Consider the following 13,914-nt stretch of genomic DNA (forward strand, 5'->3'; position numbering starts at 1 on the left):
TCAGCCACATTTTTTAAGAAGGAAGAGGATGGTCAGCAGTGTTTCTGAGAATTATGGAAGAGGAGGGTATTTCCAGGAATTCTGCAAACTGTGAACAGTAAGATGACGTGTCATCCTGTTCCACACAGGGGTGGTTGTGACACTGATCTCGCAGACTTCGGAGCTGCTGTCTGCAGGCTGGCGGTCCTGGCGGCGGGTGGGGCGCCCACCGCCCACCTTCTCCCACCGGAGCCGAGTGCCGGCCGTGGCCATGAGCAGGTCAGCCCTCCAGGCCGGTCCATGGTCAGTCTCAGACCCGGTCAGGCCCAGCCAGGGGGCAGCGCCGTGTGTGTCTGGGCTGGCTCCTGCCCCTCAGTGGGGACGGTCTGCGTCATGCGCTGCCATCGGCCGGCTCAGCGTAGGTTTCTGCCAGAGCTCCGTGTGTTTGCGGCCATGGTGGGAAAGACATGCTTCATCTTCCTGTGTTCGCTGGGACTCCTGTCGTACTTCCCCGCCGGGCACAGGGTGGGGTGCCCCTGGCCTCTGGGCCCCAGTGCTGTTATTTCACGTGGGTGTCGGGGGACAGATCACTCTAGTCATGCTACTTCTGATATTCTGGGCTTTGACGAGTCTCCAGAAACTTCCACCAGCCAACAAACAGCGTCATTCATTATTTGGAGAGATTGATGACCAGCCTTGGGCTGCTCCACAGAAGCAGTTTTCCCAAGCCCATGACCGGCTCGCGCCCTGACCCCTGCCCTCCCACCAGGGTCATGGACGTTCCTGCGCGGAGCCCGGGGTCGGAGTGCGCGAGAAAGCGGCCTGTTTCCCAGAGCCCCTGAGAGCCCAGGGGGCCCGCTGCGCACCCTCCCTGCCTCAGCTCTTCTCACGGGAAACTGCTCTCAGCCCCGCGGTCCGGCAGTCGCGCTGGTTGGTGGGTTTCTTCTGTACAGAGTGGGACCCAAACCGCGGCCTTGGAGGGAGGAGAAAGCCGGCTTTGTTGGCCGCCTCTTGTGCTGGAGAGCTGCCACACGGCTGCCCCCCCTCCCCGGCCCAGCGCCTTGCCAGCAAACCTTAATCCCAAACTGGGCCTTTGTGCGGAGAATAAAGGGGCGCTTTCCGATCCTGCCAGGAGACCAGGTGTCCAAGCCGTGTCCTGCTGCCCTAGCTTGTTGCGTGCCCCCCGGGGGGCGGGCTGGCCGTACCTGTGTAGTGTGCAGGCACCTTTTGCTCCCAGCTGTCAGGCTACTGCCACGGGCCCCAGAGTCCAGGGCAGGTAACGTGTAGTGTCCTGGGCATGTCTGTCACCCCGTGTCTGAGCACTTCTGCCTGCTGGTCTGTAGGCGTTGTGGTGGTTTTTCCAGTTCCTTCTCTCAGGGCTCGTGCTTGCGGTGAGCCTTCCTGCATTTCTGTCCCCAGGTGCACAGACAGGGGGCCCTCAGGGATTGTCAGGTGTACCCGGGAAGCTTCCCGAGCGCCATGCCAGGGCAGTGTCCCTGGTGGAGCGGGTGGCTGTGTGGCCTGGCGTGGGACGGGCCCCTGGGGGCGGGCGCCTGCACCAGGGGCAGCACGGCCCCTCACAGCTCCCCCCCTGCTTCCGCCGGCATGTCATCTGGATGTGCACCTGCTGATGCAGCGAGGTGTTTCGTTCTGCTCGCTCCCTTCCCGGACTCTGGGGCGGGGGTCTCAGTGCCATGCCGAGGGTGGACGGGGCTGGGGGAAGCCAGGGAACTTGCCAGGCTGGCAGCCAGTGAGGGTTGGGCCCTGGGCCTTGCGTCTGGGCCCAGGTGTGAGTGCTTAGTGAGGAGACCCCCGCTCGGTCCCTTTTGGTGGGAGCGAGGGTGCCCGGCAGTGCCCGAAAGGGATGCGGGAGAGGTCAGACCAGCGGCGCAGCTGTGTGGTGAGCACCTGGGGATGTGGGGCCCTTGTCCATTCTGCAGATGAGGACACTGAGGCCCAGAGAGTGCGGTGCTGGGCCAGAAGCTGTGCTCGCTCCATGGCAGCCCCTCCCGCTGCCGCCTTCCAGCACCACTCACTTCCTCCCGCCCACGCCGGGAAGGGGAGGTGGTAATTGCCACCTTGGACCAGTAGCGCTCGTCAACACATTTTTTAGGTCTTTTATTTTATGTTCATGTATCCACGTCTTTATTTCTGTAAAGGCCTCTGCTGACTCTGGGGAAATGGGGGAAGAGCTTCCTCCCGTGGTAGCGTGGTGTGGGGGCAGAACGTCGGCTTTGGAGGAGAACTGGGTTAGTGGGGGCCTCACCACTCCCCCTGGTGGGCCCGCACCGTCGACCTCTTTGCCTGAGCATGAGCATACCCACTTTACAGGTCGTGAGCCACGCTGCAGAGAAAGAGCACCTGGCCTCCACCTTGTCTCTGCCGTGGCTCACAATGGTGGCCGTCCCGTGGCCACCAGGGCCTTCTGCAGGCCTTTGTCAAAACTGCTGAAATTGTTGTTTGGGTGATTTGTTGGTTTCTGTGTCCACCAAGTCCATCGGGACATGGGGCTCTTACCGTCTGCCCACTGTACCCCCCGGGCCTGCACGGGGTGGGCCAGCATGGGCCCAGAGAGTGTGCGGGAAAGGTGGTGCTCTCCCCACAGCTGAGGCCCTCTGAAGGCTGCCCGTGGGGGCCATACTGGGCCGTGGCATGGCCGGCACCCTGCCCTGTGGCCCCAAGTGGCACAGGAGGGTGGGAAGGTGGGCTTGTCGTGAAGGGAAAGGAGAGAAGAGGCAGGTGGTAGCCTCTGAAGCCTCCTTCTGGGCTGCCCAGCGGGGAGTGTGCTGGACATGGAGGGAGGTCCCGTGAGAGATGGCCAGCCCTGCATTTCAGTCCCAGCCCGTTGCCCAGACACGCGGAGGGGGTTCGACCAGGGTTCGAGCATTGGGTGATTGGGGGTGGCGGCTGCACCCTGCCGTCTGTTCTCGTACCGGCACGACCTCTGGGCAGGAGGAGGGTGCTGTGGTCAGAGTCAGCACCTGAGGCCGGACTGAGGGCAGGAGAGGAGCCGAGGACGCCCGGGTGCAGCTTGGGGGACGGAGTCAGCTGGGGAGGAAGCTGCTCCAGCCAGGGGCTCAGGCCGGCCCCTCCCTCAGCCCTGGTCTCGGCATGTGGTCCTCTTCGCTTCTCACCCTGGAACTCCTCTGTGTCAGAATTGGAGCCTGGAGTCCCAGCTTCACATCCTGCCTGTTGTGGATTCCTTGGCCTCTTGGCCTCAGTGTCCTCATTGGTAAAATGGGCACAGTGCTCCTTTGCAGGGTGTTCGGGGTTGTTGGAGATAGCTGGCTGGAAGGAGCTTTGACATACTGGGAGGTGAGGAGCATGGGGTCGCCAGGTGGCTCTGCCCATCCTCCAGTGGCCCTTTGAGTCCCTTCTCTTACACACACACTCACCCGTGTACACACGTGTATGTACGCACCCCCACACACCCCAGCCCTGACGTGAAGCGCAGCTCGGCTGACTTGGGGGTGGGAGGGTGGGGAGCGGGCTGTGAGCTGGGGCCTGGCTTTCTGATGGGGGGAGGGGCTGAGGCGGGCACATCGTCGTCTTTGCTGTTGCGTGTTTTCCGTGTGAAGCCAGGACTCCACGGTGGGACCCATTCCCACCTCCTGCACTCCCTCACCCCTGGGGGTGCGCAGAGTGGAGACAGCCCCCCACAGGCACCCCTGCGCGTCTGCTCACTTGTACTCAGAGTCCCATCAGTGAGCAAATCGTTAATTGAAGGGAAAAGCCGCATTTTACTGAATTCCAAAATTTGGTAAATTAAAGCAATCAATACAGAATGAGATGACAAAGAGCTCTCTGGCTCCCCTTTCCTGGGACCCAGTGTCCACGAGGCCATGTGCAGGACCCGCCGCCCCTGGTGGTGTGCGCGCCCTGCTGTGTAGGAGGCCACGCCTCCGTTTCCGCAGCCCCTGCCTGGCGGCTGGACCCTGACTGTGACCTGTGGCTGCCCCCAGAATGGACTTCCAGTGGCTCACAGCCCTGTGAGAAACGGCAGTTTGTGTCCACGTGCGAAGGGCCGTTTCTCGGGTTATCACCAAGAGCTGGGAATGCGAGGAGTCTGTGCTCCAGCAGGGCTGTGGGGTGGGGGGCTGCCGAGTGTGCCCTGAAGCCAGGCCTGGGATGGCCTGAGGTGGGCTCTGGGTGTCTGCCGGACCCTGATCCCTGCAGCAGCTCTGCATGGCCGGCCGGAGGCCTCGTGGCTGCAGCACCCGTCAGGGCTGCAGAACCCAGGCTGTGGGTCCTCTCCCTTCCAAGAGCATGGGCTGGGGGGCCTACAGACCCCTGGAGGCCCCTGGTGCCCAGAGCCGAGCCTTAGCCCGACGGGGAGCTGCCTGCCATGAGCGCGGGGAGCAGCGGTGGCCTGGGCCGGGTGGCAGCTGGGCGCACCTGCACTAAGTGGTCTGTGTCTGTTGTCAGCAGAGTCCCCGGGCGCCTTTTGCTGAGCTGCCTGATGATGAAAAGATCTTTAATGGGGGTGACAGCATGTGGCAGGGCCAGGAGCAGGCGCTGCTTCCGGAGATCACAGAGGAGGACCTGGAGGCCATCCGGCTGCGTGAGGAGGCCATCCTGCAGATTGAGGTGAGGACCTGGCCTGGTGAGTGTGTGTGGGGGGGTGATTGTGCGAGTGACGGCACCGCTGGCCTCTTGTCCCTGGGTACTGGGAGTGTGCTGAGAAAGCAGCGGGATGCTGGCTCTGCCAGCAGTGGGCCCTGAGCCCCCCTGAGCCCCCTGAGCCCCCGCGAGCCGCCGCACGTACCTGTGGGCGCATTCTCTTCCCCCCGGGCCTCCATCTCCTCATCTGCCTGGGAAGTTGGAGCTCCTTCCAGGGGCTGGGTTTCTGGACACATGTCCTCTGAAAGCAGCTTCTTCTAGAAAAACAGGAACCTGGGCAAGTTGGTAAACTGAGTCCCTGGTGCAGGACCTGTTGCCGTGTTTGCTGTCCCTGGAAGGAGGTGGATGCCCTGCCAGGGAGGCGGGTTCAGCCTTACTTCTGGGGCCCCCTCCCCACTTCGGCCACTGCCTCCGTGAAGCCCCCGCCCCTTCACACTGTCCTGCTCCTCGAAGGGGAAGGTGACGGGCTGCTCCCCTCTGCTGGGACATCCAGAGTAGGACGAAACGCACGCACGCACGCCTACGGCCCTCTCTGTTACAGCAAGACCAGCTTTCCACCAGAAGCTGAGAAAGGGATCCAAGCATGGTTGCCCCTGAAGACATGGGGTATTGGGGTCCCGAGAGGCAGGGAGATCTGCCTCTTGGGCTCAAGAACTGAGGTCCCTGTAGGAAGGGCCCCTCTGGCACACCACCCGCGTGTGGGTGGTGGGGAGAAGGGCAGAGGTTGGGAAGCCGGGCGGTGGGGGGTGCTGTGCTCGAGGATGGGGCCTTGTCCTGGCACCAGGTGGGATCCACCTCTGAAGGTGAAGCTGCAGGATGGGGTTCCGAGGAGCCCCTTGTGTGAGTGCGGTTCCTCCCACATCGGGCAGGCCAGGCCTGGGCCCTGCTCTGGTTCTCCGTGTGGTGTCTAGGCAGAGGGTGGGCTTTACCAGGGGTGATTGGCCCCATCAGCCGAGAGGGAGGGGCCTGGGGCCCTGGCCCACCTAGGACCTGGGGTAGTGTGGGACCCGCCTGGATCCAGCCGGTCTGTTCTCGGCCCTCAGAGCCTAGTGGGGGTCAGCCGGGCACCACTGTGGCCAGCCTCACGGGGAGCTGATGTCCTCATGTGCAGCACGAGGGTGATGTGGACCTGCGGTCGGGCTTGCCCGTGGGTCTGTCCCCAGTTGTGCAGCTGGCCCCGGTGACAGAGCTGCTCAGTGTGAATGGGGGGGGTGGGCAGAGGCTGGAGTCCCGGGGACAGGTGGGCTGCCCCAGGCCCCCACAGGGCCGGCCTGCAGCCCAGCTGCTCAGGGGGCTCGGGGGCTGCCCAGAGCTACAGGGGACAGGGGACAGCGGTGTGGGCAGGTGTGGGCAGCAGCCTCAGGACATGCGTGGGCGGCTCTCGCTGCCGCCACCTGCAGTTTCCCTGTGGAACGGAGCTTCTTAGCACCCCCAGTCTGCCCCCCACATTCTCCCCTTTGTCCCTCCCGACCTCTGGCGGCTAGCCTGTTACTGTCTGTCTGTCCACCAGTTCCGGGGCCCCCCATCACGTGTCAGGCCCAATCCCCAGGGCCCTGCGTAGCTGGTCTGACGGAAGTGGTTGAATGCACTGTACGACGGGCTAGTGCCCCCACCACGGCAATAGAGGCCTGGGGCCTGCACCCCTGTCTGCGCTGCCCTCCTTGCGGACACTGAGGACCCCCACGGGCAGCCTCTCATCCTCGCGTGGCTCCCACGGGGGGAGTTGCTCATGGCCAGCAGGGTCGTCAGCTCACTGTCCAGGTGGGTCTCTGCCTGCCCAGCCCTGGGCCCACTTTTTGGCAGCGTGGCTGTCCAGGGGTGGGATGGGGGCCTGAGCCCCACAGATGCTGACCCCCATGCGGGGTGCTGTGCCCAAACCTCTGGCCCTCAGAGCCGCAGGCGCTGTCCTTCCGCCCCTTGCTTCCATCCTGCTGGGCTGCTTCTGCTCCTCCTGCAGACCTGCTTGGCTTTGGGGACGGGTGGCCCCACCCTGCTCGGCCCCACCCAGGCCTGCTCGGCCCACCGCCGCCCCACCCAGCTCCACGTGCCCCGCCCTTCTCAGCCTTGCCCTTCAGCTCTGCCGGGGCCCACACAGCTCCACCTTGTCCAGCTCCACCCCACCAGCTCAGCCCAGCTCCTCCCCACTCAGCCCTGCCCTGCCTGCTCAGTCCTACCCTACCTAGCCCCACTCTGCCCTTCCGCCCTCCTGTGCCCCACCCAGCTCAGCTCCCCTCCGCCCTGCTCCTCCCTGCTCTGCCCTGCAGGCCAGGGCCGCTCACAGATAGCCTTATCAGCACAGCCGCTCCAGGCCTAGACTCTGGGGTCCTCCTCCTGACTTCCGGCCTCCTGCGCCCCGACGATGCTCCACCCTCCCATCACCGAGTACTAGCGGTGGGCCTGGGGCAGTGCTGGCCCGCTCCCATCAGGGCTGCCCACACGTGTGGAGTGTGGGAAGGAGGGCCGCAGGGCCATGCGGTGCGGCTGGCCTGACACCCCTGCCCCAGACAGGCTCCCACATAACCTGCAGGCCGGGCTGGTGGCCTCGCGAAGCACGAGGGCCTCTTCTTTGTTTCCGTGGGAAGACTAGAGAGGGAAAGCACTGTGTGCAGGTGGAGCTCTGGGGACACCCGGCCACGGAGGGCTGTGCCTGGCTGCTTTGGTAGCTGCTCACCGCCCCGGGGAGGGCCATGCTCGGCCTGTGGGCTCTGCACAGCCCCTGCCAGTGGGACGTGCACCTGCGGAGGGGGCCAGGCCAGGCACGCTGGTCCCAGGCACAGGCTGTCAGGACACCGTCACCCCCTTCCTGATGGAGAGGCCACACTGCTGGGGCCCATGTGGCCTGAGCCCTCGCTCTTCCTGGGCAAGGTGCATCCAGAGGGCCCGGCCAGGGTGAACAGCATGCATGCAGGAGCCAGAGGATGGGCCCCTCCGACAGGGAGCGGAGGAAGCGTGAGTTATGGCCCCCTTCCACCAAGCTAGCTCTTGGCCTCTCTGGGCTCCTTCTCCTTGCCTCTGATTTGGAGGCAGCTGACACTGACCACCTGACACTGGTCCTCGGTGGGCCATGACCTGGGTGACCCCACACCTCCCAGGGCCCCCAGGGGCTGGGTGTGGATGGCTGGCAGCCTCCTGGCCTGCAGCCCTGTCTATAAAGCGGGAAGGGCCGTTTCTGTCCTGCTGGGAGCTAGGACTCTAACTGGGCGTGGGCGGGAGGAAGCCCGACGGCTGAGGCACCCGCTTGAGCTGCGTCCAGGTGTGGGCTGGCAGGTGGCCGGGCGGTGGGCAGCTCTGTCCCCAGGCCTGTGTGCTGTCCCTCGGTGGTCTGTCTGTCCACCACAGCTGTGCCTGCACGGCCGACCAGCCTCTCCTTCTCTGTGGCCTCGCCCCTGCCTCCCGGGAGTCTGGCCTGCGGGGCGCAGTCCCCACTTCACATTCCCACCGGTCGTGTACCCTCGTCCTGTGCCCGCCACAGCGGAGCACGCACAGCAAGGCCATGGCCAGTCTGGGCAGAGCCAGCCCTCCGGGCCGCAGCCTCTCACGTCCCTTCCGGCCTCAGATCCCCTCTCTGAGCCCATTTCCTAGTCCTGTGGGGCTGTCAGAAATGGGGACCCTCAGGTAGTGGGCTGTGGGAAGCTGCCCCTGGAGCTCTCAGCTGAGTCCCCTGTCCTGGAGGTGCCCACCTCCCAGAGGAGTGGAAGGTATGTGTCTAGGGCCTCATGCTCCAAGGTGCGGGCAAGGAGACCCCTCACTTCTTTCTCCTGGGAATGAGGCTGCCCCAGGAAGGTGGCTTGTCCGTTGTCCTCACAGCTGCGGCCAAGACCGCCCGTGGTCCAGTGTGGCCTGTCACCACCTGGGCAGCCAGCCGGTTCCAGCAGGAAGGGCAGTTCTCACTGCGGAGTCTGGAGGGGCCGCTGTGGATGCAGCGGGAGCTTCCTTGTCCCTTGTGGGGAGGGGCTAGCTGGCTTCGGGCAGCTCGTGATTGCAGAGGGGAAGTGGAGGTCTGGCCCAGGGTCCCAGCCCCAGCCATGCCACTGCCTGGCCGTGGGAACCCCGAGGGGTTCCTTCTGGAAGCTTCAGTCTGTTTATCTGTAAGGCAGGACCATGTTGAAAGGGTTGAGGGAACACGAAAATCTTTGTCAGCCTGCAGGTGACGGTATGCTGCAGAGATGGACTGCCTGGCAGGGGCCTCACCTGGGCAGAGCCAGACCTGGTGGGTGTGGGTGGGGCAGGGCATAGCTCACAGCAGCCCCCGCAGCCCCTGCCTCACCCCTCCCTGGGGGCTCCTCGAGGCCCATGCCCCAGTTCACAGCCCCAGTTCACACCTTGCCAGGCCCGGTGTGGGCTACTGCTGACTAGGGGTTCACCCCAGCGGGAGACCCTGCTGTCACCAGGGCGCTGAGGTCGGCCGAGAGCCCGGGTGCCAACACAGTAACGGCGAGGGACCCTTCCCAGGGCCGGTCTTCTCTCGGGGAAGGAAGACTCTCCTGTCTCCCGGTGCTAGGCTCTTCCCAGCTTCTTCACGTGGAGGATCCAGCGTGCTTTTGTGACGCAGCCTTGGAAGCCCCGCGGCCTCGCCTCGGCCCCGTTGGTTAAGGCAGTCACGGAGGTGGAGGCGTGCCGGGCTGCCTTGTTAGGAATAGCACAGCCGGTGTGTTGGGGTGGTTCCCAGGCCCCCCGGCACCATTCCGTGGGGCACACGCTTCCCTCGGTCCCTTTCCGCCAGGTGTCCTGGTTCTTTGAACACGCTGGTGCCTTCCTGCCTGGACCCTCTTCCTCCAGACGCTCGAGCAACTGCCTTCCGCTTTGTACCTTCAGGTCTTGACGCAGGTGTTGCCCGTCTAAAATTCCAGTTTCTCCTCTGCGTTGTCGAACATACCGTGTCATGGATGATCTTGTGATTTTTCTTTTCGCGAGAACGGAGCCCACGGAGGCAGGGACTCTTGTCTGTTGTGGTCGTTGCGGTGTTCCTACACCACAGAGGACACACGACACGATCTGGACGATCGATGACTGTCGTTTGCACAAACACATGGCTGGATGGAAGGATGAGGGACGGGTGGTTGGGAGACGGATGGAGGGGAGGACAGATGAGTGGATGGATGGGGGACGGAGGGATGCATGGTGCGTAGGTGGATGCGCGGGGGCCGGCCGGCCAGCCGGATGGGTGGTGGGTGGAGGGATGAATAAGTTTTACGTGCGGGGACTCTATAGCAGATCTGTGACTTAATCAGAGAGCTCTGTTGCCTGTATTTATATGCATCGTTTTATCAGCCCTCACAAAAGCTCTGCGAGAGTGAGCACTCCTGTGTTCCAATTTTATCCGAGACGATGCGGAGGCTCAGAGAAGCCACGCCACTTGGCCCAGCCGTGCAGCTCGTGTGTGGCAGAGCGGGGACGTGAGTCCAGGCTGCCTGACTCAGGAACTGGGCTCTGCCGGCGGGCGACAGTGTCTGACCCCTGCCTCTCCGTCAGCCTCTCCCCCCGGGGGGTGGAGGTGGGGGAAGGGTGCAAGCGGTCACCAGGTATGCAGAGTCCAGGAGCTGGGCGTGGAAGGAGCTGGCCCGCGGGGCCCAGCTCTGCCTACCCTCGGCCCTTTACCGAGTCCTGCTTGAGGCTGGCTCTTCCTGCCTGGAGGGCGGGCCAGTGCCTTGCCTGCCCGGGGCCGGGGAGGTTGAATGAGACGGACACGTGCTTCTAGCCATTGCCAGCAGGTAGCAGGCTTGCCAGGCACTGGTCTGGCTGACAGAGCTGGGGCCCGAGTCGTGTGTCCACTCCCAGCCCGGGCAGCCCACCTCACCTGATCTCCCCTGGGAGGGTGGCGCTCCGTGCTCCGGTCCGGAGTGGGGGTCGCTTGACCCAGCGCATTAGGTGCTTGGCAGGCCCAGGAGGGAGGAGGCTGGGGATGAGGAGGGGCAGGAGGGGCCTCCAGGCCAGGCAGAGCCCCCGGGGCCCAGCTACCCTCCCTGAGGCCGGCGCCGTGCAGCCAGAATGCGGGCGGTGGGGGTTGATGTGGCCGATGACGATAAATAAGTGAATAAATCCGTGAAATTTGGCGTTCCATTAACTGGAACAGTCGTGTTACGGGTGGATGGTTGCCAAGATCCTAATTATAAGAAGAGCTTGTGTAATAGAAAAAGTGCCATGGTGTTTTCTTTCTTTTCGGTCCTGGAAGTGAAGGGAACACACAGGTGCATGCGCGCACACACACGCATACCCATCGGGGTGTTACTGTGTCCCGTGTAAGGTTGTTACTCCGTGGTGCCCGTCGAGGAGAACGAAGATTCTGTGAGAGCTTTTAACGATTGCTAGTTTTAGAAGCCATCAGGAAAATAATTGCATGATTTAAACATTTATTTACTAAGTGAAGGTGTTTTGAGTCTCTCTCTGCCGCCCACTCTCCCGCTTTCCGGTACCACAGCTGGTGCTGCCTGCCATCCCTGGAGGGTGCCGTCTTGGGGCAGCTCTGGGGGGCTTCTGGGCACCCAGTGCAGGCCCACCTTCCTTCAGGCCCGTGACCAGCCTGGCTCCGAGCCCTCCCCTCCAGGACCAAGGACCGGGCTTCTGCCGGAACGTGGCTCCCACCCAGGCTCCTGGTGGGCCCCACGTCTCTGGTGTATCCCCCAGGCGTGCCCGGGAGTTGGGCCCCACCTGCCTTTGGCATCCTCCTCCCGGAGCCGAGGCATGCCCAGGTGTCCAGGCACAGTGACTAGAGGGACACTGTCCCTGCCAGTGGCCTGCACCGAGATGTTCCCGTTTTGCATGCTGCCTGCTGCTGAGGCTGTCCGTCCACACCTCTTCTCTTGGGCCCTCCCTCTCCTGGCAAAATGGCAGCTCTGTCCCCAGAGCCGGCCTAGTCTCGTTGCCCCATCCATTCTGCAGACGGCCATTGGATGCTGGGGTGAATGAGACACAAACCCCTCACCCCCAGGAGGTCCCAGGGCCTGGGAGCTGTCTTGCCCGAGAGCCAGGCACAGCGGGGTGAAGACCTGTCCAAGGAGCACCACCTCCCTGCTCCTCCCTGGCACAGAGGGCCAGGGCTGTGGGCAGGGACTTGCGGGAGGCTACTGCCTGGGGGTCTGGACGGGGTCTGCAGCCCCAAGCTCACCAGCCCCTCCCCGTAGTCTGCTTCCCTCCCGAGGGTGGTCCCTCACGTGTGCCCCCTTGTGGCATCCCTGTCCTCCCGCCCACAGTCTTGCAGCCCTCGGACCTGGCAGAGACCAGCTGAAGCATGCGGGGCCTTGGGACACCCTCTCATCCTTCGTTCCTCCCCAACACGGCTTAACTGTTTAGAGCAAGGAGAGTCTTTATTCAAAATGATGGGGGATGTCTTACAAAACGGAGAATGCTGGGAAGGTAGGGTGTGCAAGCACCCCAAGAGCTGGGAAACAGGGGTCCTCTTGCATAGGGGTGAGGGCTGGGTGACAGCTCTCTGGGTCAGGGGGTGTCCAGGCCTGGGGAGGAGAGGAACTGAGCTCCAAGTGGTTTACCAGGCCTTTCGTCCTGACAGGTCAGGGGGATGAGCATTCTGCTCACCTTGTAGGAGGCACAGAGCGGGAGTGAGGGGCTCTTGTCCTGGGTAAACAACGGGGTGCCCTTGCGTCCATCACACATGGGGGAAGAGTCCCATGGAGAGGGGGTTCTCTGCAGAAAGCATTTTCCAGAACACCAAAGGGGGGGGATGGTTCTTAGTTTTGAAACTGTTTCCAGGGGTCCAGCCTGAGCTTCTGTTGAAGACAAATGGCGTTTATGTGTCGCTGACTGAGAGGGTCATGGGTCATGGATCTTGGGGGTGAAGCAGGGCCTCAGGGCGGTCTGCTGGGGACTCCTGCAGCATCAATCAGCCCGGAGGCTGGCAAAGATCAGGGGTCTGCGCGTCGGGCATTTTGAAAAGAGGGAGGCCTGGAATAAAGAAGGGTGTGTGTGACAGGTGACCTGGACCGCCAGGAGCCCAGGGAGTGGGAAGCTCCCGGTGCGCAGCCCTGAGATGTGGGTGCCCCTGAAGCATGGTCCAGGGTGGGTCACCCTGCGTAAGCCTCCCTTCCTCTGCAGTGCTGCTTCCGGCGCACTGAGGGCTCTGGGAGTCGGAGCCCAAGTGGACGTCTGCGCATCTCCGCTCACGCCAGCCGGCCAGGTGGTTCCCACTCTAGGGGGCCTGCCGGGCCAGCCGGGTGTGGACAGGAAGTCCGGGGCGCGGCCCACCTGGCTCCATCTGTCCCACTCTGGGCAGGGCCCCATGTGTGGGCTGTCACCGGCTCCTGGCGGTGTTTTGAGGACTGCTTCCTGCAGAAACCTCCTGCCGGGGTGGGGGTGGGGGGGTGGGGGGTGGGGGTCAGGCCCTGGCGGGGAATGTTTGTAAAGCCGGCTGGCAGCAATGGCACCATGTATTGGCAGCAAGCTGGAAAACTGCCTTGGCCGCTGCATCTTTCAGGGAGGCCTCCCCAAAGTCCAGAACGTGAGCCAGACTGGGGACACCGTGTTCTGTCCTGGCTGTCCCAGGTCATTGGGGTCAGTGCTATGCCAGACCGGGATGAGCCAGCTCAGCCGCCACGGAGTATGGTGGCTGCCCCTCCGCTGGCAGGTGGCCTGAGAGTCCCAGGCCCCTGGGAGGGTACTGGGCTCGGGTCCCCTGCTCCACAACACCCCTCCTTGCCCGGTCCTTTGCTGAGTGTGGCTGTGCCCCTAGGCCAGCCGTGGCCCCCAGCCGCCCTGCCCGTGGGAAGAGACAGAGTGCATGCCCATGAGTCCTGCCGGTGTGGGCAGCTGTGCCGGGTGACCCCCCATGTACTGACGCCCGGGTGTCGTGACTGCCGGGGTGCCCTGCAGTGGTGAGGCCTGGCTGGGTAGTGACCCGGGGTAGGCCAGCCCAAACTCGGCTGTGATTGCTGGCTCCAGCATTGGTCAGTCACATACCCTTGGGAGAGACCCTTAACCTCTCGGTGACTTGGTTTCCCTGTCTGCAAAGTGGGGGTACTGGTAGGTGTGCTCACATATAGCATGGGGAGACTGAGTCACCTTAGAAAGGCTCCTAAGAGTCCCAGAGTCCAGGTGCACCCAGGACCAGGCTCAGGGCCCCCAGATGAGCCTCCTGTGAGAGGCCTCGGTGACCAAGCTGGAGGTTGGGCATGGCTGTCCCCTGCCCAGCCTCTGACAGGGTTGGAGCAGAAACCTGGAAATCTGGGCAGGGAGGTAGTGTGACTGAGGCTCTGCTGAGCCTGCAGCCTTTATCTCGTGACCTTGACATCTCAACTTTAGGGTGGAGCCTAGGCTTGGCCTCCCCAGCCGGTGGCCTCACCCGGAAGCTGTGGTGACGGGGAT

The 13,914-nt window shown here is 63.6% G+C and overlaps 1 protein-coding gene across 9 annotated transcripts in view; it reads left to right on the plus strand.

The window, feature by feature from the left end:
- TSNARE1 (t-SNARE domain containing 1) overlaps positions 1 to 13,914 on the plus strand; it is a 155,236-nt gene that overhangs the window by 80,067 nt on the left and 61,255 nt on the right. For 5 of the 9 annotated variants that reach the window (XM_064587804.1, XM_064587801.1, XM_064587802.1 and 2 more), the window contains one exon: positions 4,405 to 4,566. The exons of 1 other annotated variant lie outside the window; for it this stretch is intronic. In XM_064587804.1, coding sequence (XP_064443874.1) covers positions 4,405 to 4,566 — 162 coding nt within the window. The remainder of the gene's footprint in view (positions 1 to 4,404; positions 4,567 to 13,914) is intronic. 3 more of the 9 variants (XM_064587800.1, XM_045895787.3, XM_045895786.3) reach the window with 1 other exon arrangement.

This window comes from Mirounga angustirostris, unplaced genomic scaffold, assembly GCF_029215605.1.
Source record: "Mirounga angustirostris isolate CCGP_5_RB_7025 unplaced genomic scaffold, mMirAng1.0.hap1 SCAF_4, whole genome shotgun sequence".
Lineage (NCBI taxonomy): Eukaryota > Metazoa > Chordata > Mammalia > Carnivora > Phocidae > Mirounga > Mirounga angustirostris.